The sequence below is a fragment of the Rana temporaria genome, chromosome 4, assembly GCF_905171775.1.
Source record: "Rana temporaria chromosome 4, aRanTem1.1, whole genome shotgun sequence".
Taxonomy (NCBI): Eukaryota; Metazoa; Chordata; class Amphibia; order Anura; family Ranidae; genus Rana; species Rana temporaria.
In genome coordinates this window covers 61,294,835-61,322,547 of record NC_053492.1, presented here as the reverse complement: position 1 = coordinate 61,322,547, position 27,713 = coordinate 61,294,835, and the positions used below count along the sequence as shown (strand labels likewise).

At 48.3% G+C, this 27,713-nt stretch overlaps 1 protein-coding gene across 1 annotated transcript in view; it reads left to right on the top strand.

Annotated features, from left to right (window-relative positions):
- The window catches only part of LOC120936253 (adhesion G protein-coupled receptor F4-like), a 330,798-nt gene that overhangs the window by 28,517 nt on the left and 274,568 nt on the right, over nucleotides 1–27,713 (top strand). The window contains exons 3-4 of the mRNA XM_040348471.1: nucleotides 9,939–9,993; nucleotides 12,013–12,165. Coding sequence (XP_040204405.1) covers nucleotides 9,939–9,993; nucleotides 12,013–12,165 — 208 coding nt within the window. The remainder of the gene's footprint in view (nucleotides 1–9,938; nucleotides 9,994–12,012; nucleotides 12,166–27,713) is intronic.

The following is a 27,713-nucleotide window of genomic DNA, read 5'->3' as shown; positions in this document are numbered from 1 at the left end:
CAGATTTGTCTGCCACAATGACGCAGTCTCGCTAAAAATTGCTAATCGCCGCCATTACTAGTAAAAAAATATAAATACAGGTGACCTTGTTTACACTTTCAGCTCTTCCTCCTTCTAAAATGCAATGTCTACCTCTCCTTCTGACAGCTGTGTCTTCTATCCTTAAACTAACTCTCCTGCACACCTCTTATCCACCCCACACCTTAGATATATCACCGTCACTTCTGTCCTCTACCTATTACCGCACTCACCAACTCCGGCTAATTCTAAATCCACAGCCCAATACTCCAAACCACTGGAGCAGGTCCCTTCATATAAATCCCACTCCCACATTACCTCCCTCACCCTTCTGCTTCTCCTATCCTCTGCCCTTTGGAATGCTCGCTTTTTCTGTAACAGTAAGGTGACCAGATTTTTTAAATGAAATCCGGGGACATAATTTTTTTTTTTTTGGCGGCAATCAGCGACTCTCTGGCCACCGTCACCACCGCCACCCGCCTCACAGCCTGTCAAGTCTCACTCTCTGGGCCCCGGCTACTACTGGGTGGGGAGCAGAGGAAGCTCACTCCTCCAGGGAAGGCAAGGAGACAAGCAGCCGGCGGCTGGCCAGGACTTGAGGCAGAAGAACATACGAGTGGAGCTAAATGGGCATGCACCCGAAACGTTAGAAATATTCCCTCCGCTCCGACCAGCACATGATCATCAGAAAGGGGCACAGATAATGGAAAAAAGTACACCTCCCTAAGCTAGTAGGAGCGGCGGTGTGTAATTTAGATTAGATTTTTTATTCTGCACTGTCTTTGAAATTGCCCCAGCCCCTGTTCAAATACAATCCGGGGACAAAACCAGGGACAGTGTCCTTAATCCAGGGACTGTTCCCTGAAACCGGGGATGTCTGGTCACCCTATGTAACAGACTCACCTCCCTCCATGATCTCTTTATCGCTAACTCATTTAATCTACCAGCCATTACCGAAACCTGGCTTCACGAATCTGACACTGCGTCTTCTGCTGCTCTATCCCACGGTGGTCTTCTTTGGACTCACTACCCCAGACCCAGCAGATGCAAAATCAGGCGGTGTTGGAATTCTTTTAGCCCCACATAACACCTTTCAAGTACTTCACCCACCTCCCTCTGTTTCACTCTCTTCATTTGAGGCGCACTGCATTTGTCTCTTCTCCCCAGTTTCTCTAAGGATAGCTGTGATCTAACTGCCCCTTGGTCCAGTATCATCCTTTCTTGATGACTTCTCTGCATGGCTACCCTACTTTTTCTCTTCTGAAATCTCCACAATCATTCCTGGGGACTTCAACATCCCTACTAATACTAACATTCCTGCAACTTCCAAACTTCTCAGTCTAACCTCCTCCTTTGACCCGAAGCAATGGATACATACTCCTACTCACTCTGAAGGCAATACCCCCGACCTCATCTTTTCCCACCTATGCACTCCATGCAACCTCTTCAACTATCCTTACCCTCTCTCTGATCGCTACCTTATTAATTTCACTCTCTCCCTCTCCTCCACCTCCTCTCCCTCCAAACACCTAATGGTTACTTGTAGAAACCTTTGCCATCTCAACCCTTCTCTTTTCTACTCTGCGACTGACCACCTCTATGACAAAATTGCGCCCCTGTCTTGCACAGACCTAGCCACTTCTGTCTAGAACACTTCACTTCTATCGTCAGTGGACACATTGCCCCCCCCTCTCACTACACACAGAATCAGACCTTGTCCCCTTCAACCCTGGCAAACAGATGATACTAGAAGTCTGAAAAAACACAGCCATGCTCCTGAGCGCCTGTTGCGTAAGACGAAGTCCCAGAAAGATTTCAGCCAGTATAAATCTGCCCTCCAAAAATACAATTCCAGTCTCCTCACTGCCAAGCAGACCTATTTCATCACTCTCATTAAAAACGTATAATCCCGTCCTCGTCGACTCTTCTCTACCTTCAACTCTCTACTTCATCCTCCACTGCCTCCACCCACTAACTCACTCACTGCCCAGGAGATCGCCAATCACTTCAAACAAAAGATTGATACAATTCTCGAGGAGATCACTACTGTTCAGATACCCTCCAAGCTTTACACCTCATGCCCACAGGTATACAATCATTACTTCCCTCTTTCAACTCCACCACTATAGACGAGGTTGCTAAATTACATGCTAAAGTCCATCTTACCACCTGCCCTCTGGATCCTGTTCCCTCGCAAATGCTACAATCACCCTCTGGCTCTATTCTACACTCTCTAACCCACATCCTCAATCTCTCTCTCTCTTCTGGCATCTTCCCCAACTCTTTAAAACATGTACTTGTCAGCCCCAAACTTAAAAAGCACTCACTGGACCCATCCAATCTTAACAACCTATGCCCCATTTCTTTGCTCCCCTTTTTATACAAACTCCTTGAACGTCTAGTCTACAACCGACTGAGCATCCACCTTGCTGATAATAGCCTTCTTGATCCGCTTCAGTCTGGATTTCGTCCTCAACATTCCTCAACTGCTCTCCTAAAACTAACAAATGATCTACAGTAGGTGCACGCAATATTGTGTCAATCTCGCTCCCTTTCTCGGCGACATTGAGCACCTACGAGCCCCATCGCGGGAGCCAGCGCCGAGCTGGCTTGCCGCCATAGAGACAAAGCCGTCATAGAAGCGACCGGAGATCCGACTTGGATTCCCGCCAATTCTACACGTGTGCGGCGTTTGTTATGAATCCTGAGGGGGAAGTCCCCGCCGGATTTTAAATAAAAATCCGGCATGGGTTCCCCCCTCAGGAGCATACCGGGCCCTTAGGTCTGTTATGGGTTGTAAGGAGAGCCCCCCCTACGCCGTTTGTTCGTCCCCCTACAATCCATACCAGACCCGTATCCAAAGCACGCTACCCGGCCGGCCAGGAAAGGAGTGGGGATGAGCGAGCGCCCCCTCCTGAGCCGTACCAGGCTGCATGCCCTCAACATGGGGGGGTTGGGTGCTCTGGGGCAGGGGGGCGCACTGTGGGGCCCCCCCACCCCAGAGCACCCTGTCCCCATGTTGATGAGGACAGGGCCCCTTCCCGACAACCCTGGCCGTTGGTTGTCGGGGTATGCGGGCGGGAGGCTTATCGGAATCTGGGAGCCCCCTTTAATGAGGGGGCCCCCAGATACCGGCCCCCCACCCTAAGTGAATGGATATGGGGTACATCGTACCCCTACCCATTCACCTGGAGGACAAATTTTAAAGTCAATAAACACAACACAAGAGTTTTTAAAATAATTTATTAGTCTGCTCCGGAGGCCGCCCCCTGTCTTCTTTAGCTCTGTTTACCAGGGGGGGCTTCTTCTTTGACGTCTTCGGGTGGGGGCCGCTCTTCCCTGCCGTCCGGTTCTCTTCCACCGTCGGGGGGGGTCGCTTTTATAAAAGCGCCCACTCCTCGGCGGGTTTCCTCCGACGTCTTCGGCGGGGGGTGGTGTGCTTCTTCTTCCGCTATCCGGGGGGTCTTCTTCACTCTCCGGGGGTCTTCTGCTATGTTCGCCGCTCTCCGCTGTTGACTCGGCGCACCCCAGTTCTTCCTCCAGCTGTCCGGTGCCTTCTCCTTCAGCGCTGAACGTCTATCTTCTTCTTCCGTGCTGTGACGTATTCTTCTTCTTCCGGGCTGTGACGTCATCTTCTTCTCTTCTCCAGATGTTGACACGCCGGCTCTTCTCGCTGAAATGACGGATGCGCGGCTTGCATCGGACCTATATAGGCCTCACAGTCCCATCATGCTCTGTACCTACCCATGTGATACCTACCCACGTGGGTAGGTATCACATGGGTAGGTACCAGAGCATGATGGGATTGTGAGGTCTATATAAATCCGATGCAAGCCGTGCACCCGTCATTGCAGCGAGGAAAGGCGACGTGTCAACATCGGGAGAAGAAGAGAAGTGAAGAACATGACGTCACAGCACGGAAGAAGAACTCACAGCACGGAAGGAGAAGAAGACTTACAGCACGGAAGAAGAAGGCACCGGACAGCGAGAGGAAGAACCGGGGTGCGCCGAGTCAACAGCGGAGAGCGGCGAACATAGAAGGAGGCCCCGGAGAGTTGAGAAGACCCCCCGGATAGCGGAGAAGACCCGTCGGGATAGCGGAAGAAGAAGCCCCCCCGCCGAAGACACCGGAGGAAACCCGCCGGGGGGTGGGGGCTTTTTTAAAAGCGACCCCCCCGGCGGTGGAAGAGAACCAGACGGCGGCCCCCACCCACCCGAAGACGTCAAAGAAGAAGCTCCCCCTGGTAAAAGAGCTAATAAAGAAGACGGGGAGCCTCCGGAGCAGAAAAATAAATTATTTTAAAAACCCTTGTGTGGTGTGTTTATTAACTTTGACATTTTTCCTACAGGTGAATGGTTAGGGGTACGATGTACCCCATATCCATTCACTTAGGGTGGGGGGCCGGTATCTGGGGGCCCCCTTATTAAAGGGGGCTCCCAGATTCCGATAAGCCTCCCGCCCGCATACCCCGACAACCAACGGCCAGGGTTGTCGGGAAGGGGCCCTGTCCTCATCAACATGGGGACAGGGTGCTCCGAGGTGGGGGGGCCGCAGTGCGCCCCCCTGCACCAGAGAACCCAACCCCCCCATGTTGAGGGCATGCAGCCTGGTACGGCTCAGGAGGGGGGGGGGCACTCGCTCGTCCCCACTCCCTTCCTGGCCGCCCGGGTAGCGTGCTTTGGATACGGGTCTGGTATGGATTGTAGGGGGACCTCCTACACCGTTTTTTTCGGCATAGGGGGGCTCTCCTTACAACCCATAACAGACCTAAGGGCCCGGTATGCTCCTGAGGGGGAACCCATGCCGGATTTTTATTTAAAATCCGGCGGGGACTTCCCCCCTCAGGATTCATAACAAACGCCGCACACGTGTAGAATTGGCGGGAATCCAAGTCGGATCTCCCGTCGCTTCTATGACGCGCTTGCTGGGATGTGCTGTCACTATTCCAGTGAGTGAGAGATGTCGGCGAGATCTCGGCACCATGTCGCCGAGAATCAGCGCGATGCTGTCGTGCTAAAAACACAATATCACAAACACCTACTGTACTAACGGCCAAAACGAAGGGACACTATTCTGTACTCCTACTCCTGGACCTCCTCTTCAAAAAACTCCACGCCTTTGGTCTCCGTGACTGTATTATTTTCTGGTTCTCTTCCTACTTATCCAACCAATCCAATAGTGTTACTTACAATTCTACTTCCTCCTCTACTCTTCCTTTCTCTGTTGGGGTCCCCCAAGGTTCTGTCCTTGGACCTCTCCTATTTTCAATCTACACCTCCTCCCTGGGTCAGCTGATAGCCTCCCACGGCTTCCAATACCATCTCTATGCTGATGACACTCAAACCTATTTCTCTACCCCCTCAACTAACTCCTTCAGTCTCCTCTCGTATCTCTAATTTACTATCAGATATATCAGTCAGAATGTCACACCACTTTTTCCTTCCTTCAGTCCATCATTAATGCTGCTGACAGACTCATACACCTTACCAACCGCTCTGTCTCTGCTACTCGTCTCTGTCAATCCACTGGCTTTCGCTCACCCAACAAATTAAAAATTCAAAATACTAACAACTACCTACAAAGCCATCCACAATTCTGCCCCCAGCTACATCACTGACCTAGTCTCAAAATACCAACCTAATCGTTCTCTTCGTTCTTCTCAAGACCTCCTGCTCTCTAGCTCTCTCATCACCTTCTCCCATGCTCGTCTCCAGGACTTTTCCAGAGCACGTTTCCTGCATGGCAAGTGGTGTGAACTTATTCTTTGAAAAATATTTTTATTGAAAAATTTTCAAACACAGTACATAGTACAATTAGACAGAACTAGACAGAAAACAGCTCAACGTCCTAAACACTTCAGGAGAAAAAGCTGATACATCAAGGATAGCAACTTCTGCAATGCAAATACGAGGTCTGGTTAATATCTGCGGTGACTGACATATACAAGCAGAGTGGGGGGGAGGGAGACCGGAAGATATGGGGAGGTGTCACCTCCGAGACCGTGTTTTAACCAGCGGTTTCTGGTTCCTCCACCCAGACCCGCCAAACCTTTTCATATTTTTGCGGACACCCACGGTTAGCGTATGTGTCTTTATATAGGGGAAGACTGGTGTTCACCAGGCGTCGCCACTGCACCAGGGATGGGGGCGAGGGTTTTTTCCAATGCATGGCCACGTTCTTGCGGGCGTAGAAGAGTAATAGGCTAACTAAAGTGCGTTTTGCTGAGGTCCGAACCAGGTTTTCAATTATGCCCAAAAGGCATATCTCCATAGTTAGAGGCAAGTGAGTCCCCGCAATTCTGTTAGTCAGTTCTAGGACCGCCTCCCAGTAGTGTATCACCTCAGGGCATAGCCAGAAAATGTGCGGAAAGTCCCCCGGGGAGTCGCCACATCGCCAACACTCCTGTGAATGTGAGGGGTTCATTTTGTGTAACCTGTAGGGGGTGAAGTATGCCCTGTGTACTATTTTGTATTGCACCAGTCTGTCACGAACCGACACAAGCGTAGTGAAGGGTAGGTCCCAAACGTCATCCCAATCGTCTGCGTCTAGTGTGGGAATGTCAATTTGCCACCTGGCCCGCAGCCCGTCAAGGGGAGGGAGGGACACAAAGAGTAGGTAAGAGTATAAGTGCGAAGTGGGTTTCACATCACAGTGGAATCTGAGTGTCCTCTCCAACTCCGACTGGGCCACAATACAGGAGGACAAAGGAAACTGCGCCGAGAATGCATGGGACAGTTGGTGGTACCTGAAATGATAGTGAACGGGCAGATTAAAGTCGGACGATAGCTCAGTAAAGGGCCTCAGCGCATTTTGCGAAACTATATGGGAGATTAATTTCACGCCGTACTTTGTCCACGCAAGGGGATCCGTCAGTTTGTATATTTGATCTAAGGTAGGGTTATTCCAGATCGGGGCATTTGGTGAGATTTCGGTGGGCTTACATTTTTCGATGGCCAGGCCAGTCCGCCACGCCCGCAGGGTGGTGAGCATAGAGGGGGTCAGAGGGTAAGGCGCGCGGGGGCCTCGAAACAGCAGACACCTAAGGGCCTCTAACGAGCCCACCACCGACGCCTCAAGGGCAGTGGAGGTGTTCGTACCATCCGGCCGCAGCCACCAAGCTGCCGTGACCAGCTGGGCGGCGAGATAATATTTGTAACAGTCCGGAAATGCCATCCCACCCTGCGTTCGGGGTCTCATTAGGGTAGATAGCTTATACCTCGGTGGGGAGTGCCCCCAGATAAAGGAGGAGAAAAGTCTATTTAGTTTAACAAAAAAGGACTTGGGTATCCACTGCGGCGAGTGACGGAAGAGATAAAGGAGTTTGGGGACTATTTTCATTTTGAGAAGATTCACCCTCCCCCATACCGACAGAGGGAGGTTACCCCATGCCTTAAATTTTGATTGGGCGTCTGCCAAAACCGGGGAGAGATTCAGGGGAATAAAGTCAGAGGCCGAAGTTGAGACAAGCACCCCCAAATATTTGAAAGTATCCACCCAGCAGAGGGGGCTATCTGGGGGGGAGGTAGATTTGGCCGCCTGGTCTATCGGGAACAGGAGAGATTTGGACCAGTTCACTCTAAGTCCAGTGACCGGAGCAAATGCGTCTAGCACCATCAAGGCACCCTGCAGGGAGGGGCCGGCATCATTCAGAAAAAGCAGCATATCGTCGGCGTATAGGGCCACCCTCTCCTCCAGCATACCCACTCTGAGCCCCTTGACGTGACGAGATGTACGCAGCGCCTCCGCCACTGGCTCAATGGCGAGGGCGAAGAGGGCCGGGGAAAGGGGACAGCCCTGCCTTGTGCCTCGAGAAAGTTGAAAGGGGGCCGAAACCGTACCGCCCAAGCGCACCGACGAGGTGGGGGCCTTGTATATGACCTGCAGCCACTTTATGAATAGTAAGGGGAATCCCATTCGTCTCAAAGTCTCCCATAGGAAAGGCCACTCGACTGTGTCAAAGGCCTTTTCTACATCCAGTGAGGCCACAGTCCTTGTTCCTGCATTTACGTGTCGGGTATGAATGTTGGTAAAGAGTCGCCTGAGATTAACATCTGTAGACCTCCTGGGCATAAACCCTGTCTGGTCGGAGTCTATTACAGTAGGTAACATGGGGTACAGTCGCAGAGCGAGTAGTTTGGTAAGTACCTTAAAGTCGGTGTTTAGCAGTGCAATAGGGCGGTAGGAGGCACAGGAAGTAGGGTCCTTGGGAGGTTTATATATTAGTGTCAAGTGGGCATGATACATAGAGGCAGGGAGGCCGCCCTCAGCCAAGCACGTAGTGTAAAGCTGAGCCAACATGGGGGCCAGGAGGCCCACATGGGCTTTGTAGAAATCGAGTGGGAGCCCATCGGGTCCTGGCGCCTTGCCAGGTGGGAAGGACTGGATGGCTACCTGAACTTCAAGGGCCGTAAATGGTTTTACTAGGGCCTCCCTCTCCTGGTCAGAGAGCCAACCCAGCGCCAGGGGGTCAAGCAGGTCGTCAAGTGTCTCAGGCCGGAAGCCCGCGGGTAACCCAGAGGAGTAGAGGGTCCTGTAGAAGTCGTTAAAGGTCTGCAGTATGTCTTGAGGAGAGGACACAGTCCCCCCCTCCGGGGTCTGGAGGAGAGATATGGTTGTGAGAGGTTGGTCGTGTTGGGCCATCATGGCCAGGAACCTGCCATTTCGGTCTCCCTGTTCAAATGCCCTTTGTTTTCCCTTATGCATTTCCAGGCGTGTCGCTTCCGTTATGTGCAAGTGTAAGTCGCGCTGGGCCGCCATCATCAGATCAAAACGATCTGAGGAAGGGTCAGTATTATATGAGTCAGTGCGGTCCGCGACCCGCTGCTCCAAGTCCACCAACTGCGCCGAGTGTTGTTTTTTTACACTAGCTATAGCTGAGATGTACTGTCCCCTTGTATACGCCTTGAAAGTGTCCCAAACTACGTCCGGGGAGGCCGTACCAGCATTACGCTCCCAAAAGTCAGTCAACAGGGGGGATACAGCTTCAGCTATGTCTGGATGATTCACCCATTGGGCGCCCAGCCTCCAGAGTGCGGCACAACGTGAGGCCGGAGAGCGAAGCACTATTAGTAACGGGCTATGATCCGACAGACCGCTGGGGAGATAGTCCGCCTCCAACACATCCGCTAACAGTGCGGGGTTGGAGAAGGCCAGATCTATCCGGGACGCGGTCTTGTAGGAAGCAGAGTAGCAGGAATATGCACGCACATCCGGGTGCTTCCACCTCCAGACCTCCTCCAGGCCCACCGCCTGAGCCCAGGCCAGTAGGTCGGAGGACCGGGATTTTGGCGGAGTGGGTCTGTCTAGTTCTTGGGACAGGATGGCATTAAAGTCTCCCATCATTATGACCTTCCCCGGGCAGAACGGTGCAATCTTATCTAAAACATCATACAATAGGGCAGAGGAGAAGGGGGGGGGAATGTACAAATTGACAACAATGTACCTCTGCGACCATAATGTAAAAACGAGGACCACATATTTACCTAGGGGGTCTGTACGGACTTCTTCAATTACACAGGGAAAGTTCTTATGGATAAGGACCGTCACCCCCCTAGCATACGTGGAATATGTAGCATGTATCGCTCGCTGAACCCAGGGTTTTTTAAGGGTCAGGATCTTGCTGCCCATGAGGTGAGTCTCTTGGAGTAAGATAAGTTGTGGTGTGAACTTATTCTTACAGCTTTTTTTTATCGGTATTTGTAATGTTTGGGCACAGGTGCAATTTAAAGACATAAGAGTAAGGGCAATCAAATTATGCACCTGCAGACCGAATCCTCACTCTGTTCCCAAACAGATAGATATTCTTTTCTGCTCTGAAGATAGTAGTTTGTTGGGTGAATTGCGTACCATATGTGACACTTGTATGTGATAATTAAATGTTGGGGAACAAAAACAACTTATTTCACATATGTTGTTCCAGATGCTCCGTTTGGATGACAACACCTACATTTCTTTACATCGAGCGAAGCGCGCAGGTAAAAAACTTCATCACTTCATCACTTTTCTTGCATACAAATTAAGGTGGCTTCATAGTATTTATATGCATGTTATCGCTAATGTCTAGCAATACCAAAATGTAAAATTGCACTTTAAGGCCTCACACACACTGGACATTTTTGACGCTGCTCTTAGAGACATCCAGCATGGATTGTTTTCTGCCTCTAAAAGCCCAAGCATGTCAGCCTATGTGTCAATGCACACAAAGGCATTTAGAGAAGTTTAGAGGCAGTAAAAAAAAAAAACGCCCACTGCAAGCGCATTCAGGAACAGCAGCGTTTCAGTAGGAAAAACAGTTTATGCGTGTAAATGCATGTTAACTCTAGGAGGGTTTAGCGCTTGAGCATTAATTCATATCAATGGCCAGAATAAATTATTATTCTGGCTAATGAAATGGATTAATGCGAAAGCGCTTGACGTGCCTAAATATGTTACACGCGTTTACAAGTGTCAAGCATTTTTTCTGCCCAAAACAAAATGCAGGGTTCAGGAGTGCGTTACGCTTAGAATGCAGGGATCAGGAGTGGATCAAGCTCAGAATTCAGGCTTCAGGAGTGCGTTACGCTCAGAATGCAGGGTTCAGGAGTGCATTGCGCTCATAATGCTGGGATCAGGAGTGTGTTGCACTCAGAATGCAGGGATCAGGAGTGTGTTGCGCTCAAAATGCAGGGTTCAGGAGTGCGTTACACTCAAAATGCAGGGTTCAGGAGTGCGTTACACTCAAAATGCAGGGTTCAGGTGTGCGTTGCACTCAGAATGCAGGGATCAGGAGTGCATTGCACTCAGAATGCAGGGTTAAGTAGTGCGTTGCGAATAGAATGCAGGGTTGGGGGGGTGATGTGAAGGATGACAAAGGACACTGCTATGGGGATGGCCCTGCCCATAGCAGTGTCCTCTGCCCCTTTACATCATCCCCCTCCCACACACAGTGGTGTTCTCTGCCCCCTTCCCCTTATAGCAGTCACCTCTGGTCCCCATCCCTCCCTCCCTCCCTACATTCCCTTCCCTCCCAAAGCTATTTTCCATAGCAGTGTCCTACCTGTGTACACAGAGGAGAGAGTGGAAGACAGCACAGTTCTGAACAGAGGGCAAGAGTGTGAGCTGGCAGAGTGACTTTTCATATTAACAAACTGGTGATTGGCTGCTTAGGACCGCTCTATGTTAATTTGGCCAGCTCCTCCTCCTGACCTCCATCCTGAGTTGTGCTGCCTCCCACTCTCCTCTGTGCACTGATTACAGCGGCGGAGGAGGCTGGGGGGGGGGGCAGATTGAAGGACCGTGGACCGACACCTAGAAGGCTGAGGAGAGAAAGTAGGACAGCACCTAGAAGGCGCAGCAGAGGAGGCTGGAGGGGGGGAGAGAAGGACCACCACCTCAAAGTCGGTTTAAAATAAAATAACTTATACAAATGGGCTGGGCGGCCCTCGGAGAAGGGTGCCCAACCTACACCTAGAAGGCACAGCAGAGGAGGCTAGGGAGAGAAAGAAGGACAGGCACCTAGAAGACATGGCAGAGGAGGCTGGAGGGTGGAAGAAAAGGACTGGCACCAAGAAGACAGTTTAAAAAAAAAAAACACCTTATACAGATGGGTCGAGCACCCCTCTAAGGACAGGCACCTGTAGGCACATGCCTACAGTGCCTAGTGGAAAATCCAGCCCTGCTTCTACCCCTTCTCTCTGCATCAGTTTTGGGACAGATCATGGTGATTCTGATTGGTCATCCCCAGCACAGAGCATTGCTCTGATTTGTGCTGGAAGCACTTGACAGAGAAGAGAGAGAAGAGTGGGGATGGGGTGGGAAGCTTATCACCCACAGAGGTAAGTACAGCAGGGACTGGGGTGGAGTGGGACGGCATATGATGTTAGTCCATCTTTTGTTAGTGACCTTACACTTTTAGTAGTGATGCCCCCCAATGTACACATATCATTGCAAACCGACTTCCCTATTTAATGCAGTTTACTATTTATACAAACGTATCTGTATTTCTATCATTGCAGCCAGCCAGGATATGGCCAGCTATGAAGTTGAGATTGAAATAAGCTTCCCTGATGCCGCTTTGGCCACAAATTACACAAACCTTTTGAAGAACATGGACACTTATACTTCACTTTCAGATACTGTAAAGGTACTCAACCTAACAATCCCTGGGTGTAAGTATGCTGGTGTACTAGTTTTCTCAGAAAGCATTTTTATCATTTACATTTTTATTTTTGTTTTAAATAGTTTTTCAGATGTCTGATAATTTTAACCACTTGACCACTGGGCACTTAAACCCCCTTCCTGACCAGACCAATTTTCAGCTTTCGGTGCTCTCACAATTTGAATGACAATTACTCAGTCATACAACATTGTACCCATTTTAAATTTTTGTCCTTTTTTTCACACAAATAGAGCTTTCTTTTGGTGGTATTTGGTCACTTCTGGGTTTTTTATTTTTTGCGCTATAAAAGAAAAACGACTGAAAATTCTGTAAAAAAAAATCTAGTTTCTGTCATATTAGCAGGTTATTTCTCACACACAGCATATGCATACCACAAATTACACCCCAAAACACATTCTGCTATTCCTCCCGAGTATGACGATACCTCATGTGTGAGACTTTTACACAGCGTGGCCACATACAGAGGCCCAACATGCAGGGAGCGCCATCAGGCGTTCTGGAGCACCCAGGCCAATTCTGACATTTCTCTCCTACATGTAAAAATCATCATTTATTTGCTAGAAAATTACATAGAACCCCAAAACATTATATATGCTTTTTTAGCAAAGACCCTAGAGAATACAATGGCGGCCATTACAACTTTTTATCTCGCATGGTATTTTCGCAGAAATTTTTTGAACGCGTGTTTTAAAAAAAAAACTGTTTTGTGCTTAAAAAAAAACAGTAAAGTTAGCCCAATTTTTTTCATAATGTGAAAGATGAAGTTACGCCGAGTAAATAGATACCCAACATGTCACACTTCAAAATTGCGCACACTCATGGAATGGCGCCAAACTTCGCTACTTAAAAATCCCCATAGGCGACGCTTTAGTTACTTTTATTGGTTACATGTTTTTAGTTACAGAGGAGGTCTAGGGTCAAAATGATTTCTCTCGCTCTAACGTTCGCAGAGATACCTCACATGTGTAGCTTGAACACCGTTTTCATATGTGGGCGGGACTTACGTATGTGTTCGCTTATGCATGCGAGCACACAGGGGTGCTTTAAAAAAATAAATAAAAATTATTGTTCATTTTACTTACTATTTACTTGATTTTGACACTTTTTTCCCCAAAAATAATTTTTTTATCACTTTTATTCCTATTATAAGGAATGTAAACATCCCTTGTAATAGGAATATAGCATGACAGGTCCTCTTTACAGTGAGATACGGGGTCAATAAGACCCCACATCTCACCTCTAGGCTGGGAAGACTGAAAAAAAAATATCCTGGCTTCGATCGTAGCAGTGAGTCTGTAAAAGCACCGGAGGGTGGCAGGAGGGGGGGACGTATTGCAGTGTATTGGGGTATTGCGGAGTATTGGGGTATTGTGGAGTATTGGGGTATTGCAGAGTATTGGGGTATTGCAGAGTATCGCGCAGGGTATTGCAGAGTATTGGGGTATTGCAGAGTATTGGGGTATTGCAGAGTATCCGGCAGGGTATTGCAGAGTATTGGTGTATTGCAGAGTATTGGGGTATTGCAGAGTATTGGGGTATTGCAGAATATTGGGGTATTGCAGAGTATCGCGCATGGTATTGCAGAGTATTGGGGTATTGCAGAGTATCGCGCAGGGTATTGCAGAGTATTGGGGTATTGCAGAGTATCGCGCAGGGTATTGCAGAGTATTGGGGTATTGGGGTATTGCAGAGTATCGCGCATGGTATTGCAGAGTATTGGGGTATTGCAGAGTATCGCGCAGGGTATTGCAGAGTATTGGGGTATTGCAGAGTATCGCGCAGGGTATTGCAGAGTATTGGGGTATTGCAGATTATCGTGCAGGGTATTGGGGTATTGCAGAGTATTGCGTAGGGTATTGCAGAGTATTGGGGTATTGCAGAGTATTGGGGTATTGCAGAGTATTGCGCAGGGTATTGCAGAGTATTGGGGTATTGCAGAGTATCGCGCAGGGTATTGCAGAGTATTGGGGTATTGCAGATTATCGCGCATGGTATTGGGGTATTGCAGAGTATTGCAGAGTATTGGGGTATTGCAGAGTATTGCGCAGGTTATTGCAGAGTATTGGGGTATTGCAGAGTATTGCGCAGGGTATTGCAGAGTATTGGGGTATTGCAGAGTATTGCGCAGGGTATTGCAGAGTATTGCGCAGGGTATTGCAGAGTATCGCGCAGGGTATTGCAGAGTATTGGGGTATTGCAGAGTATCGCGCAGGGTATTGCAGAGTATTGGGGTATTGCAGAGTATTGCGCAGGGATAGCTGAGCTGGGATGGATGGATGGCTGGATCTGTGACTGCAGTTGTCACAGATCCAGCCCTCAGTGCTGCTGCTGACACCCCGCGCTCCCCCCCTCTCCTCTCGCACTGTACCGATCGGTACAGAGAGGAGAGGGAGGAAATGGCGTCATCAAACGACGCCGGTTTGTTTACAAGTGATCGCTCAGTCATTTGATGGAGCGATCACGTGGTAAACGGCCGCTATCTGCGGCAATTTATCGTGATCCGTGATGCGCCGGGTCTTCTAGACCCGGCGCTCATGGATGTTTCCAGGAGCGTGCCCCAGGGGGCGCGCGAGTGGAGCATTCTGGGAGGACGTCCCAGGGACGTCCTGTCACAGTAACTCGACCGCGCTGTAGCAGTAAAATGTCTATGGCGCGGTCGGCAAGTGGTTAACACCTGGCATAATACATATACAGGATTACTCTGTAAAGCAGTGCAAAAAGGGCTGGTAATGGTAAACAAATGACTGAAATGTGGCTCCTCGTCACTGAGTCGTCAGACCTTATTCATCAGATAAGTCCTGATGTTGTATGTTGGTGCCGCTAGTTCTCTAATCAGTTGTGCAGCAGAGTTCCTCTCCCTACACTATCCAATCACACAGACGCGTGCCAAACCCGGTAGTGCGCTGCTATTTATTAGCACTACCCTCAACCAAGATGGCAGTGGAAGATCACTGGAAGTGCAGTATCCAACTGGACAGCTGCCTCCAGTGTTAATTTTTGGTCGACTAACATAATACCATTTTAGTCGACTAAAATATGTCTAAAACTAAACCAAATGAGATAACTAAAATACGATTAAAACTAAAAATGGCACTTTAGCAAAAAGACTAAAATGGGACTGTAGCACTACCCACGCAAGAGCTGCTGGTTAGTTTTGGTCTGCCGCTACCCCACTGTTCTCCGTGTCGGCTCAGAATCTAGGGTTAATCAAATTTAAAAAAACACAGTTGCCAGTCACTGAGTCTTTTCCAAAGGCTTTTTATTCAACCACAACATTGACGGAACAAGGGAAATGGATGGAGAGGGAAAATTACTTTCTATGCTTCCGAGCATGCGTTAAATTGTTTCCAAGCATGCGTGGTGTTTATTCTGTCAGAAAAGCATACAGACGATTGGAATTTCAGCTCAAATTTTTTTCCAACTGAAAAATTGAGAACATGTTCTCTATCTAATTCCATCGGAATTTCCGATGGAAAAAGTCCGATGGGGCATACACACGATAAAAAGCTCCCGTCTGACTTTTTCCGGCGGAAAGCCCGCTCGTGTGTACAAGGCATAACACATAATCCTTAAACTAATCCTTGAAATTAAAGAAGAATTTCATCCTTCTACCTAAAATTAATTTTCAAGTCCCTACTTGCTGTCCCTGTATGAATAAAACATATTTGCTAGTCCAAGGAGCACATGGAGCAGTCTCTTCTTGCAGCCAAAGTCCTCCCTGAACTGCTTTCACTTTTCCTCTTAAAACGAGATCCCTCCAACACCGTGCTTGAGATGAAAGATGTGTTCCAAATGACAATTAGTGACTTTTCACCCAGAGTGACAACAAAATGTGCTCACCAGATGGCTTTGGCCAGCAGATGACCATGAAGCATAAAGATTAAAAACTCCTCATTCCATAGGCATAACATCTTCAAAGATCTCCTTCCAAACAATCTTCCATATGCATGGTTTTAATTCGATCAGGTGAATGGAATATATAAACTTGCTCCAATGGTATGTAAATATCTTCTACTTGAATCATCCAATCCTCTGCCACAGGATTCAGCACCCAGCGCTACATACTCCCCCCACTACAAAAAGACACTGGGCCAGATTCATAAAGACATTTACGACGGGCGTATCAGTAGATACGCCGCCGTAAGTCTGAATCTGCGCCATCGCAACTTTAAGCGTATGCTCAAACTGAGATACGCTTCAATGTTGCTAAGATACGGCCGGCGTAAGTCTCCTACACTGTCGTATCTTAACTGCATATTTACGCTGGCCGCTAGGGGCGTGTACGCCTAGAATATGTAATTTGTAAGGCGTTTTCAGGCGTAAAGTAAAGTATGGACGTCGGAACCGCGTCAAATTTTTCATGTTTTACGACGTTTGCGTAAGTCGTCTGTGAATGGGGCTGGGCGTAAGTTATGTTCACGTCTAAACCAATGAGTCTTTGCAGCGTAATTTGAAGCGTGCGCACTGGGATACGTCCACGGACGGCGCATGCGCCGTTCGTTAGAAACGTCAAATACGTGGGGTCAATAGTATTTTGCATAAAACACGCCCCCAACCAGCCTATTTTGAATTAGGCGGGCTTACGCCGGCCCAGTTACACTATGCCGCCGTAAGTTACAGAGCAACTTCTTTGTGAATACAGGACCTGCTGCTCTAACTTACGGCGGCGTAGTGTATCTGAGATACGCTACGCCCGCCGAAATCTATGTGAATCTAGCCCACTGTCCCCAGTGTCGGGAACAATAGCACTCAAGCCTGAGTGCCAGCACCTAAACCCTAAACATGGATGGGGAAGGGAAGAAAGAAATAGGAACACAGTATACATTGTCATGTTATAACAATTCACAAATTTACATCCTATCTAACCTGCCCATTTTCTGGCAGTCTTGATAGAAGATCAGCTTACCTAAAAAAAACAGAGAAAAAAAAACAAACACACACAATAATCCTACTCTTAATATTATATACAGTTAAGGCAGAGCAAAGCTGCACCTTCGTGAAGGTGGAGTTTTTCTTCCTTCCTTCTAAAGAACACAATAGCTAGGCTTAAAAAGTTTTTCCCTAGTCTTATTAACCACTACCACCCCACCCCAGCATGCAAAGCGGGGCGACCACTCCCACTGTTTCGTTGCCGAGGGGGACACTCAATACACCCTGACCTTGCTGCTGCCACCCTTTGCCTGGGGTAGTAATGACACCCCCAGGCGAGCAATGGTGGATACTCTCAGCACAGCCATGGCTGGAACAGAGGCTAAATTGCCCTTATTCACTCTAGTCTGAGCCAAATAACAGCTCAGACCCCCACTTAATTTAAAGCAGCGCCTGTTCAACAGGAGCATGGCGTTACATCTGTGTAAAGACATCACCTATCCACTGGACTCACTTTGCCAGCGCTCATCCACAACTCCTTCCTTCATCACAGCCTGCACCAGAATACCCAGTATAGTTACATAGTTAGTCAGGTTGAAAAAAGTCCATCAAGTTCAACCATAAGAAATAAAATAATAATAATATCGTACAATCACATATACCCAATTCTATACCCACAGTTGATCCAGAGAAAAGCAAAAAAAAACAGCAAAGCATGATCCAATTTGCTACAGCAGGGGAAAAATTCCTTCCTTCCTGATCCCCCATGAGGCAATCGGATATTCCCCGGATCAACTTTACCTATAAATGTTATGTAGCATTACCCCCGGGGGGGCTGCTGCCCAAATTCCTAGGGGTGAATGCGTATTGCATTTAGTAGAAGTAAAGGAATGTCCACAACAGGTGCTCTTTGCTGTTGTCAGAGAAGCTAGTAGACCAGACTGTGTGACTGGACAGAGGAGACCAGAAATGCATATAAGTGAAAGAAAAAGGTATTTATTAAAAAGGTGACAAACAAATGAAAATAACCAGTGCACAACCCACAACAAATAGTATATACAAATGCAGGGGAGATACCGTAAACGATATACAAAGGATGTATAGGCTGCGGGGCAAGGATCCAAAGGAAATCAGGATACAGACAGGACGGGTCCAGGAAGGGCTTGGGATAAGGATCAGATCGAGTCGGGTCAGAAGCAGGCTCAGGGTCAGGAAGAGAGATACCAAGGCGAGGTGTGCTAGCACTCGCCGGGTATAAATATGGATGTCAGTGATTGGCTTCAAGTCACACCTGAGCGCAGCAAGAGCCGTACGCTCCACACTGCCAGCATCCATCCGCTGGTGGAGACCAGTACTGCGTCCCAAAGATGATATAACACCAGCAGGTAGAAGTTCTCCTGACAGTTCCAAACTGCCAGGAGACACCTGCTGGTGAACCACAGTACTGCGAGCCAAACAATAATAATAAATATCACCAGCGGATGGAACCTTTCCTGACAGTAGTGCTCCTTATTACCCAGCCGGGTAAAAACAATAACTTGTAGTGAGGAAAGTAAAGTTGAAGAAGAAAGAGAACAGCAGATTCAGGCGTAATGATAGGGAAACAGTCCTGCTCCCACTCGAACGTTTGTAGGATAAAGTCTCTGCCACAGACTCTCCTTGGTAAACTTGAACTTGAGGAAAAGTCTCTGCCACAGACCCTCCTTGGTGAACTTCAGAGAGACACCCCTGCCACAGGCCCTCTCTGATTTGGTAGTTACGGAGATAATCCTCCTTAGATGAGTTACGCCTGGATCTTTTTCAACTTGTCGCCCAGGTACCAACTGACAGGTGATCAATCCTTCAGTGTCCGGCTACCTTGATCCCCGGTGGTTTGTCGAGACCCTTTTGGATCGCCAGCCTCTCAATGGCTCTCCTCAGACGGACTCTCCACCGAACAGCAAATACAGCTTGGGATCCTCAAAGGTGGGAACCCAGTCGCTCACTGGGTCCCTGTCATGGTTCAGATGCTCCGGGCCAACATGGTCCCAGGACCAGGAACATCGCGTGGCACGCACGCCCCGGCCAGGTAGGCCATAACGCCAGGGCGCCATGATGTGGTCACCCTAAAGGTGGGTGCCACACTCGAAGAAGAAAACCCCAAACCAATGGCGTCTGCCTCATAAATACCCCTCCCCAGCATGCACAGCGAGGTCAAACCCTCCTGATTGGCTGCTGGGAAAGAGCACCCAAACCTTGACTCCACTGCTGCCACCTGCAGCACCGGGGTTGGAAGAACACTCCAGTGTAACAGAATAGCCTACAGCACAGCCAAGCTGAGACAGAGACCCTGTTTTGCACTTGACAATTTGGATCAGAGTTTAACTATACTCTGACCTCCCTCTAAATTTAACTAGCACCGGTACTATAAAGTACACAAGCGCTACAGTTAGTACCCAGTTATATTATGTACATTTAGGAAAGTATCCAGGCCTTTCTTAAAGCACTTCATTGAGCTGGCCAAAACCACCTCTGCAGGGAGTCTATTCCACATTTTCACAGCTCTTACTGTGAAGAAACCTTTCCGTATTTGGAGGTGAAATCTCTTTTCCTCTAGACGTAAAGAGTGCCCCCTTGTCCTCAGTGTTGACCGTAAAGTGAATAACTCAACACCAAGCTCACTATATGGACCCCTTATATATTTGTACATGTTGATTATATCTCCCCTTAATCTCCTCTTCTCAAGAGTGAATACATTCAGTTACTCTAATCTTTCCTCATAGCTTAGCTCCTCGATGCCTCTTATCAGTTTGGTTGCCTTTCTCTGCACTTTCTCCAGTTCCCCAATATCCTTCTTGAGAACTGGAGCCCAAAACTGAACTGCATATTCCAGATGAGGTCTTACTAATGATGTGTACAGGGGAAAAATTATATCTCTCTCTCTGGAGTCCATACCTCTCTTAATACAAGAAAGGATTTTGCTTGCTTTGGAAACCGCAGCTTGGCATTGCATGCCATTATTGAGCGTATGATCTACCAAAACCCCCAGATCCTTCTCCACTACCGATTCCTTCCAGTTGTACTCCCCCTAGTATGTATAACACATGTATATTCTTAGCCCCCAAGTGCATAACTTTACATTTATCAACATTAAACCTAATCTGCCACTTAATCGCCCAATTAGACAAAGCATTAAGGTTGGCTTGTAAATTGGCAACATCCTGTAAGGACGTTATTCCACTGCATAGCTTGGTGTCATCTGCAAAGACAGAAATGTTACTTTTGATCTCAGACCCAATATCATTAATAAAGGTATTAAAAAGTAAGGGTCCCAGCAATGGGCGTCTGCTCCATAGGGCAAGGGGGGTCAATTGCCCCCCCCCCTGGAAGTCAGAGTGGACTGCACTTTTCAGGCTCCACATGGATGCATTCCACACACACACACCATATCTTAACAAAAGTTATTATTTTTAATAATGTGGAATACTTTCTATGTAGAACCTGAAAAGTCCCAGTATATTCCTGACATTGTCATAAGTATAAAGAGACATACAGAATACAGCCCACCTCCAGGAAAGGGAAAAGTCTACCCTTGCACTGCTGGGGGGGAATTTCCATTTTTACTTCTATGTTTCCATGTTCCAGCCAGCCACACTGCTCTCCTCCTCAACCCAAAGCCTCGGCATCATTGCATACCATACAGGAACATTCACCCTGTATGGTACAATGAGGATGATGGAGTGCTACCACAGCCTGTCACAACTTTCACAGAAGCTGCAGGGGACCAGTCACAGAGATTGAGGGAATCAGGAAAAGTTTGGTACACAGAGAGTATATTTGTTCGAAATTACTATGTTTATTATGCCTCAGAGAAAGGAACTGGAGAATTCACACTCAGTCCCTTTCTATTTTTAAAAGGTGAGCTATCAGGGGTCTGTTTAGTCCCCTGATATTTCACCAAACCCCCTCAACAAGACTGGTAAAAAATGTAGAAAGAAATAAATTTGTAAAAAAATAAATAAAAAACGACTGACACCGTCCACTGCTCTTCTAACACCGCCCACTGCCCTACTGACACCATCCATCCTATTCGGCTGCTGGGGGGGGGGGGTTTAAACCCCAGCTAGTGGTCGAAGACAGGGTTAAATGTGACTATGTATTGCCGCTGCCGAAGCGCCGACCCCCCCCCTGAAAAAAATTCAGCGGACGCCCATGGTCCCAGCACTGAATCTTGGGGTACACCACTGATAACCTTAGACCATTCAGAGTAAGAATCATTAACCACTACTCTCTGAATTCTGTCTTTTAGCCAGTTTTATATCCATTTACAAACTGATATTTCCAATCCTGTAGACTTTACCTTACTCATGAGCCGTGTGTGAGGAACTGTATCAAACGTTTTTGCAAAATCCAGGTATACCACGTCCACTGACACGCCTCTGTCCAAGGTTTTACTTACCTCTTCATAAAAAGAAATCAGGTTTGTCTGACAACTTCTGTTTTCCATGAATCCATGCTGTCTGTTGCTTAACCACTTCAATACTAGCCCATAGACATATGACGGCCACAGATGGGATCTCCCATCCTGGGTGGACGTCATATGACGTCCTGGGCTTTGCGGGGGGATATCTGAATGATGCCTGCAGCTAGAGGCATCATTCAGATATCATTCTTTAGTTCCGGCGATCCTGCGCACCATAAGAATGATCATAGCGGAGGTTCCACCGCTTGATCTTTCTTATAGGCGGCGGGAGGGGACATCCCCCCCCCCACCGCTATCTGGTGCTTCTCCAGGTTCTCCCGTGCCATCGGGGGCCCAGAGAAAGAATCGTCCGGCGTAGGCAGGAAGCATAGAGATGACTGGTGACCAGATGGTCACCAGTCATCTCTATGACTGTCGGAGGCCCGGGTCCCTGTAAGTAAACAAAACCGCGATTGCGGCTAGTAAGCAACAGTAATCATGAGATCGGTGAAATTTTTTTCACCAATCTCATGCTTTCCAGCCTGGAGGAGAGATGCAGGGTCAAAAAGACCATAAAGAGGACCTGTCACACACATTTCCTATTACAAGGGATGTTTACATTCCTTGTAATAGGAATAAAAGTAATAAAAAAAGTGTAAATAAATAAATAAAATAATAATAAAAAAAATGTAAATGCCCCAGCCCCCGGTAGTTCGCGCGCAGAAACTAACGCACACATAAGTCCCGCCGACATATGTAAACACTGTTTAAAACACATATGTGAGGTATCGCCGCATGCGTTATGTGACGTGATGGGTGACCCCGCCCCCCTCTGATGTAATGGCAAACCTGTGTGGGGATGAGGCCCTTGTCCCCATCAACATGGGGACATGGTGCTTTGAGGGGTCACAGACCCCCAAAGCATCCTTCCAATCTTGAGGGCATGTGGCCTGGTAGGGTTCAGGGGGGGGTGCTCTCTCGGCCCCCCTCTTTTCCTGCGGCCTGCCAGGTTGCGTGCTCGGATAAAGGGTCTGGTGTAGATTTTTGGGGGGAACTCCACACCATTTTTTTTTTACATTTGGGGTGGTTTTCCCCTTAAAATCCATACCAGACCTGAGGGGTCTAGAATGGATATTTGGGGGGAACCTCACGTCATTTTTTTTTAAATTTGATGCAGGGTTCCCCTTAATATCCATACCAGACCTGAAGGGCCTGGTAATTGAATTTGGGGGGACCCCCCATGCCTTTTTTTTATTTTTTATGAATGACTTTTCTCTGTATTGCCGGGAGCCGACAATTCATTATAGCCGCAAGTGATTTTAAATTACTTTTTTTCCTTCAGAAATTACACTTTGTGCAGGGACAGTTCTAAGCACGGGAAACAAGCGCTGCCTTACTGGCATACTATACACCCCCCTAGGTACGAAATTTAAAGGAATATTTCACTTTTATTGTTTCACTTTAAGCATTATTAAAATCACTGCTCACGAAAAAATGGCAGTTTTTAAAACTTTTTTTTACATTGATACATGTCCCCATGACATTGACTCTTCATCCGATGTAAGTGACGATCGGTGGATGGAGCCGGAGCTGCCTGAGTTACAGTGGGGCAGAAGCTCCCGTGCTTCCAAGCCCCGCAAGCACCAGAAATGTTTCAGGAACACCGCACCACAGGCGGATGTTCCGCAATTGACTTGGGGAATTATGGTGCCAAGCACCAGTGCTGCTAAAGAGACTGTTCCTATCCTAGCCGCATTGCCCGTAGTGAGAAGAGCACCCAACGCCATTGTCATGACGGGACTCGGACACCCCTGTAACCTACCGAAACTGTCTCGCTTTCAACGCATAGTTATGAAGAAGGTGGCCCAGGACTACGGGTGGGAATTCCCCTATGTGCCTTCAGCTCTCATGGCACAAATTGAGGAAATGAGAGAGGAATGGTGCAAGGATGTAATCTGGGAATATCTGAATGTCCCAGGTGCTGCTCATGACATGGACTATACCTTTGTCAATCTAGGCCACCGGTTTGAAGATTGCTTAAAGGAATGGAGCCCTGGCCGGTACATTTACAGCGATCGAGTGGTTCTCAAGGGTCCTGGAAAAGTGAACCAAGTCGATCACCACAAGAAATGCTCAAGGTGATGTGATCACTTTGCCGGATCCCAGATTCTACAAGTAGGCCCAATGCCTACAGTGTCACTTTTGTTTGATGCTTTCTGAAGAAGTCATGGATGGGAGTGATTGCCCCTTTTCAGTTTTGTTTTCATTTTTGTATTCTCCCTCTGGATCCACATTTGGCTGTATGTGAAGGACTTTCAGGGGGGGGGGGGGGACATTGTGATAAGTTAGTAAGATTAGGGTCTCGCCGGCTTCATCACAGCAAGAAAAAAAGAAGAAGAAAATAATTTTTTTCTCTGATTTGAGCATGGACTGCCTTATGTTGGTAGTACCAACACACTGACCACTAGGGGTAGTGTTCTGAAACTTCTACCACCACAGAGATACTAACTTGTATATATATTTCTCCTAAGCCTTGCATTTTTAGAAATCCTCAGCACTTTATTTTTTTGATGTGTCTCTTTGGGAGGAAAGGAGGTTTTGCCTTTACTGGGGAAGGTGCAGCTTCAGTTCTACCCTTAGTGACCTTAAATGTGTATTAATGTATATTTGCATATGTTCTTCCATTTTTATATTTGTCAGGTTATTGATCTACTATCAAAAGTGTCGGAGAATGGGGCAGAATAGATAGTGAGGAATGTTTTGATGTCATAATGTGTCACTGTATGTGGTCTGTGACCCCTCAAAGCACCATGTCACCATGTTGATGGGGACAAGGGCCTCATCCCCACAACCCTTGCCCGGTTGTTGTGGGGATCTGCGGGCAGGGGGGCTTATCGGAATCTGGAAGACCCCTTTAACAAAGAAGACCCCCAGATCCTGCCCCCCCCCATGTGAATTGGTAATACCCTACCATTTCACAAAGAAAGTATCCTGCGATGGGTGATCTCCTCTCCAGAGTCCAGCGATGAGAAGGTCTCTTCTTCATCCAGGTCCAGGATCCAGCGATGAGATGTCCATCCAGCGCAGCGCATCACCTGTCTCCACCGGAGACAGCCCGGGAATAACACGGCTTCAGCCAGTGACATCTCTTATATAGGTGAGGGCAGGGCCATCTGTCATGTGACCCCGCCCCCCTCTGACGCAAGGGAAAACACAGGCTTTCCCAGTGACGTGATGGGTGACCCCGCTGCCCTCTGATTTAACGGCAAACCTGTGTGGGGATGAGGCCCTTGTCCCCATCAACATGGGGACATGGTGCTTTGAGGGGTCACAGACCCCAAAGCATCCTTCCAATGTTGAGGGAATGTGGCCTGGTAGGGTTCAGGAGGGGGGGCGCTCTCTCGGCCCCCCTCTTTTCCTACGGCCTGCCAGGTTGCGTGCTTGGATAAAGGGTCTGGTGTAGATTTTTGGGGGGAACTCCACACCATTTTTTTTTTTACATTTGGGGTGGTTTTCCCCTTAAAATCCATACCAGACCTGAGGGGTCTAGAATGGATATTTGGGGGGAACCTCATGTAATTTTTTTTTAAATTTGACGCAAGCTTCCCCTTAATATCCATACCAGACCTGAAGGGCCTGGTAATTGAATTTGGGGGGACCCCCATGCTTTTTTTTTTATGAATGACTTTTCTCTGTATTGCCGGGAGCTGACAATTTATTATAGCCGTGAGTGATCTTAAATGACTTTTTTTCCTTCAGAAATGACACTTTGTGCAGAGACAGTTCTAAGCACGGGAAACAAGCGCTGCCTTACAGGCATACTATACACCCCCCTAGGTACACAATTTAAAGGAATATTTCACTTTTATTGTTTCACTTTAAGCATTATTAAAATCACTGCTCACAAAAAACTGCAGTTTTAAAAAAAAAAATTTACATTGATACACGTCCCCTGGGCAGGACCCAGGTCCCCAAACACTTTGTATGACAATAACTGCATATAGGCCTTTAAAATTAGCACTTTAGATTTCTCCCATAGACTTTTACAGGGTGTTCCGCGGCTTTTCGAATTTGCCGCGAACACGCCAAATTGTTCGCTGTTCAGCGAACAGGCAATGTTCGCCGAATGAACTCGAAGATCATCCCTATTCAGGAATGCTTTATGTACAGAGTGCAGGGTTCTCGAGTCTGATATGCATAGGGAGCAGGTTTCTGGAGTGTTTTATGTACATAGTGCAGGGCTCAGGAGAGCACTAGATATAGGCCCAGATTCAGGTAGATTTGCCCATTAGTTGCACATGTGAAGAGCAGCTGATTTGCTCTGCGCTGGGGCAAATTGGAAAGATTGCCACCTGATTCAGGATTCCTTTTGTCTGCTAACTTGCTCCTTTGTAAGGCAAAAATCAGGGCCTAAGGCAGCGCAAGTGAAAGTGGGTGTGCACTATGCAAATGATCTTTTTTTCCACTCAGCAGTGGTTTGCGCCTATTTTCAGGGCAAATTCTGCCCAGCTGCTTGCACTGAGCAAATAAATAGGGGCAGACCTGCGCAGGTCCTGTGCAAAATTACATCCTGCTTGTTCCACCCCCCCCCCCCTGAGCAAGGTAATGTTGCCCTTTTTTCTGAGATGGCACCTCCTGATAAGAAAAAAAAAAGAAAAGCAAATTTTGTCTCCGCTGAGATGGATATACTGCTTGCGGCACTGACGCGCCATACTGCCGTTCTTTTTGGTTCAGAGCGGAAGAATACCACCGTAGCCCAAAGGAGGGCAATATACATATGAGGCTATTACATTGGACATAAATGCCCTGGGCATTGAGGAGAGGTCCTGGGAGGACATACAAAAAAATTTTACTGACATGCGTCGTCGAGTCAGGGACAAAATTGTCCTAATCAGAAAGCATAGCAGGGGCACGGGAGGAGGACCAGCCTGCTCTTTACGATTAAATCCAGAGGAGGAGGTTATCGCACAGAGTTTAGCGCTGGAGCAGGTGGAGGGACTCCCAGGCTATGACTCCACTGTTGGGGACTTGGGGACTGGTAAGTTTTTTTTCTCATATTTGCTGTGTATCATGGGAGGGGGTAGAAGGGAACATATGAGGGGGTAGAAGGGAAGATGTAAAAAGTTTTTTTTTTCTCATATTTGCTGTGTATCATGGGAGGGGGTAGAAGGGAACATATGAGGGGGTAGAAGGGAAGATGTAAAACGTTTTTATTTCTCATATCTGCTGTGTATCATGGGAGGGGGTAGAAGGGAACATATGAGGGGGTAGAAGGGAAGATGTAAAAAGTTTTTATTTCTCATATCTGCTGTGTATCATGGGAGGGGGTAGAAGGGAACATGTGATAAGTGTGTTGCTCCAGCAACATATTTTTTTGTGTCATCCACAGATGTTGATGATGAGGCTGGGCCATCGTTGGCTGTAGGGCGACCCACGCCATCCCCAGAACATCATGGGGTCCAGTCAGGCCCCCTGCAGATACTGGGCATGTTGGTGGAGGAGGATATCGTCCATAGTCCATCTAGGGAGGAGGAAGTGGTGGAGGAGTCCATTATCCTCAACCTGGATGAATCTGTGTACCTCCAGGAGGATCCCACCATCCCTGACCTCCCCACCACCCCCCCGACCATAACGTCATCCCCTTCCAGGGCAAGCCCCTCCAGTGCCCCCCCCCTCCAGTGTCCCCCCCTCCAGTGTGGCCCCCTCCCCTTCTTCTCCCTCAGTTCATGCCCCAGCCTCTCCTCCAAGGAAGGCTCTATGTAAAACCGGGGGGTGTACCCTCCAGCCTCCGTGAAGGTCTGCAGGAGGAGCAGGCCCGGCAGACCCGCCATATAGGGGACATGGTGGGAGACTTGAGGCGGGTGGCGGACAGCCTGGCATCCTCCTCCTCCTCTCTGCAGCAGGCCCTCACCCTGCATGCTGACCGGGGGATACGAGATACTGAGAGCTTGGAGGAAGTCAGTGCCAACTGTGGAGCCATGGTCACCTGCATGGTCGAGCAGCAGGGCGCCATCGCTTTGTTAACAGCGGAGGTGAGCAGGTTGGCAGGTGCGGTGGAGGCCAACACTGCTGCTGTGCGGGAGGAGGGGAGATTAACCCGGCGGCAGCAGAGGACCAATACCACCCGGCAGCTGCGGATGTTGGCCCAAACCAACAGCGTGCTCACCCGTCTGGCCAACGCCATGGAGGGCATGCAGGCACCACCTGCCAGGAGTGAGGAAGTAGGG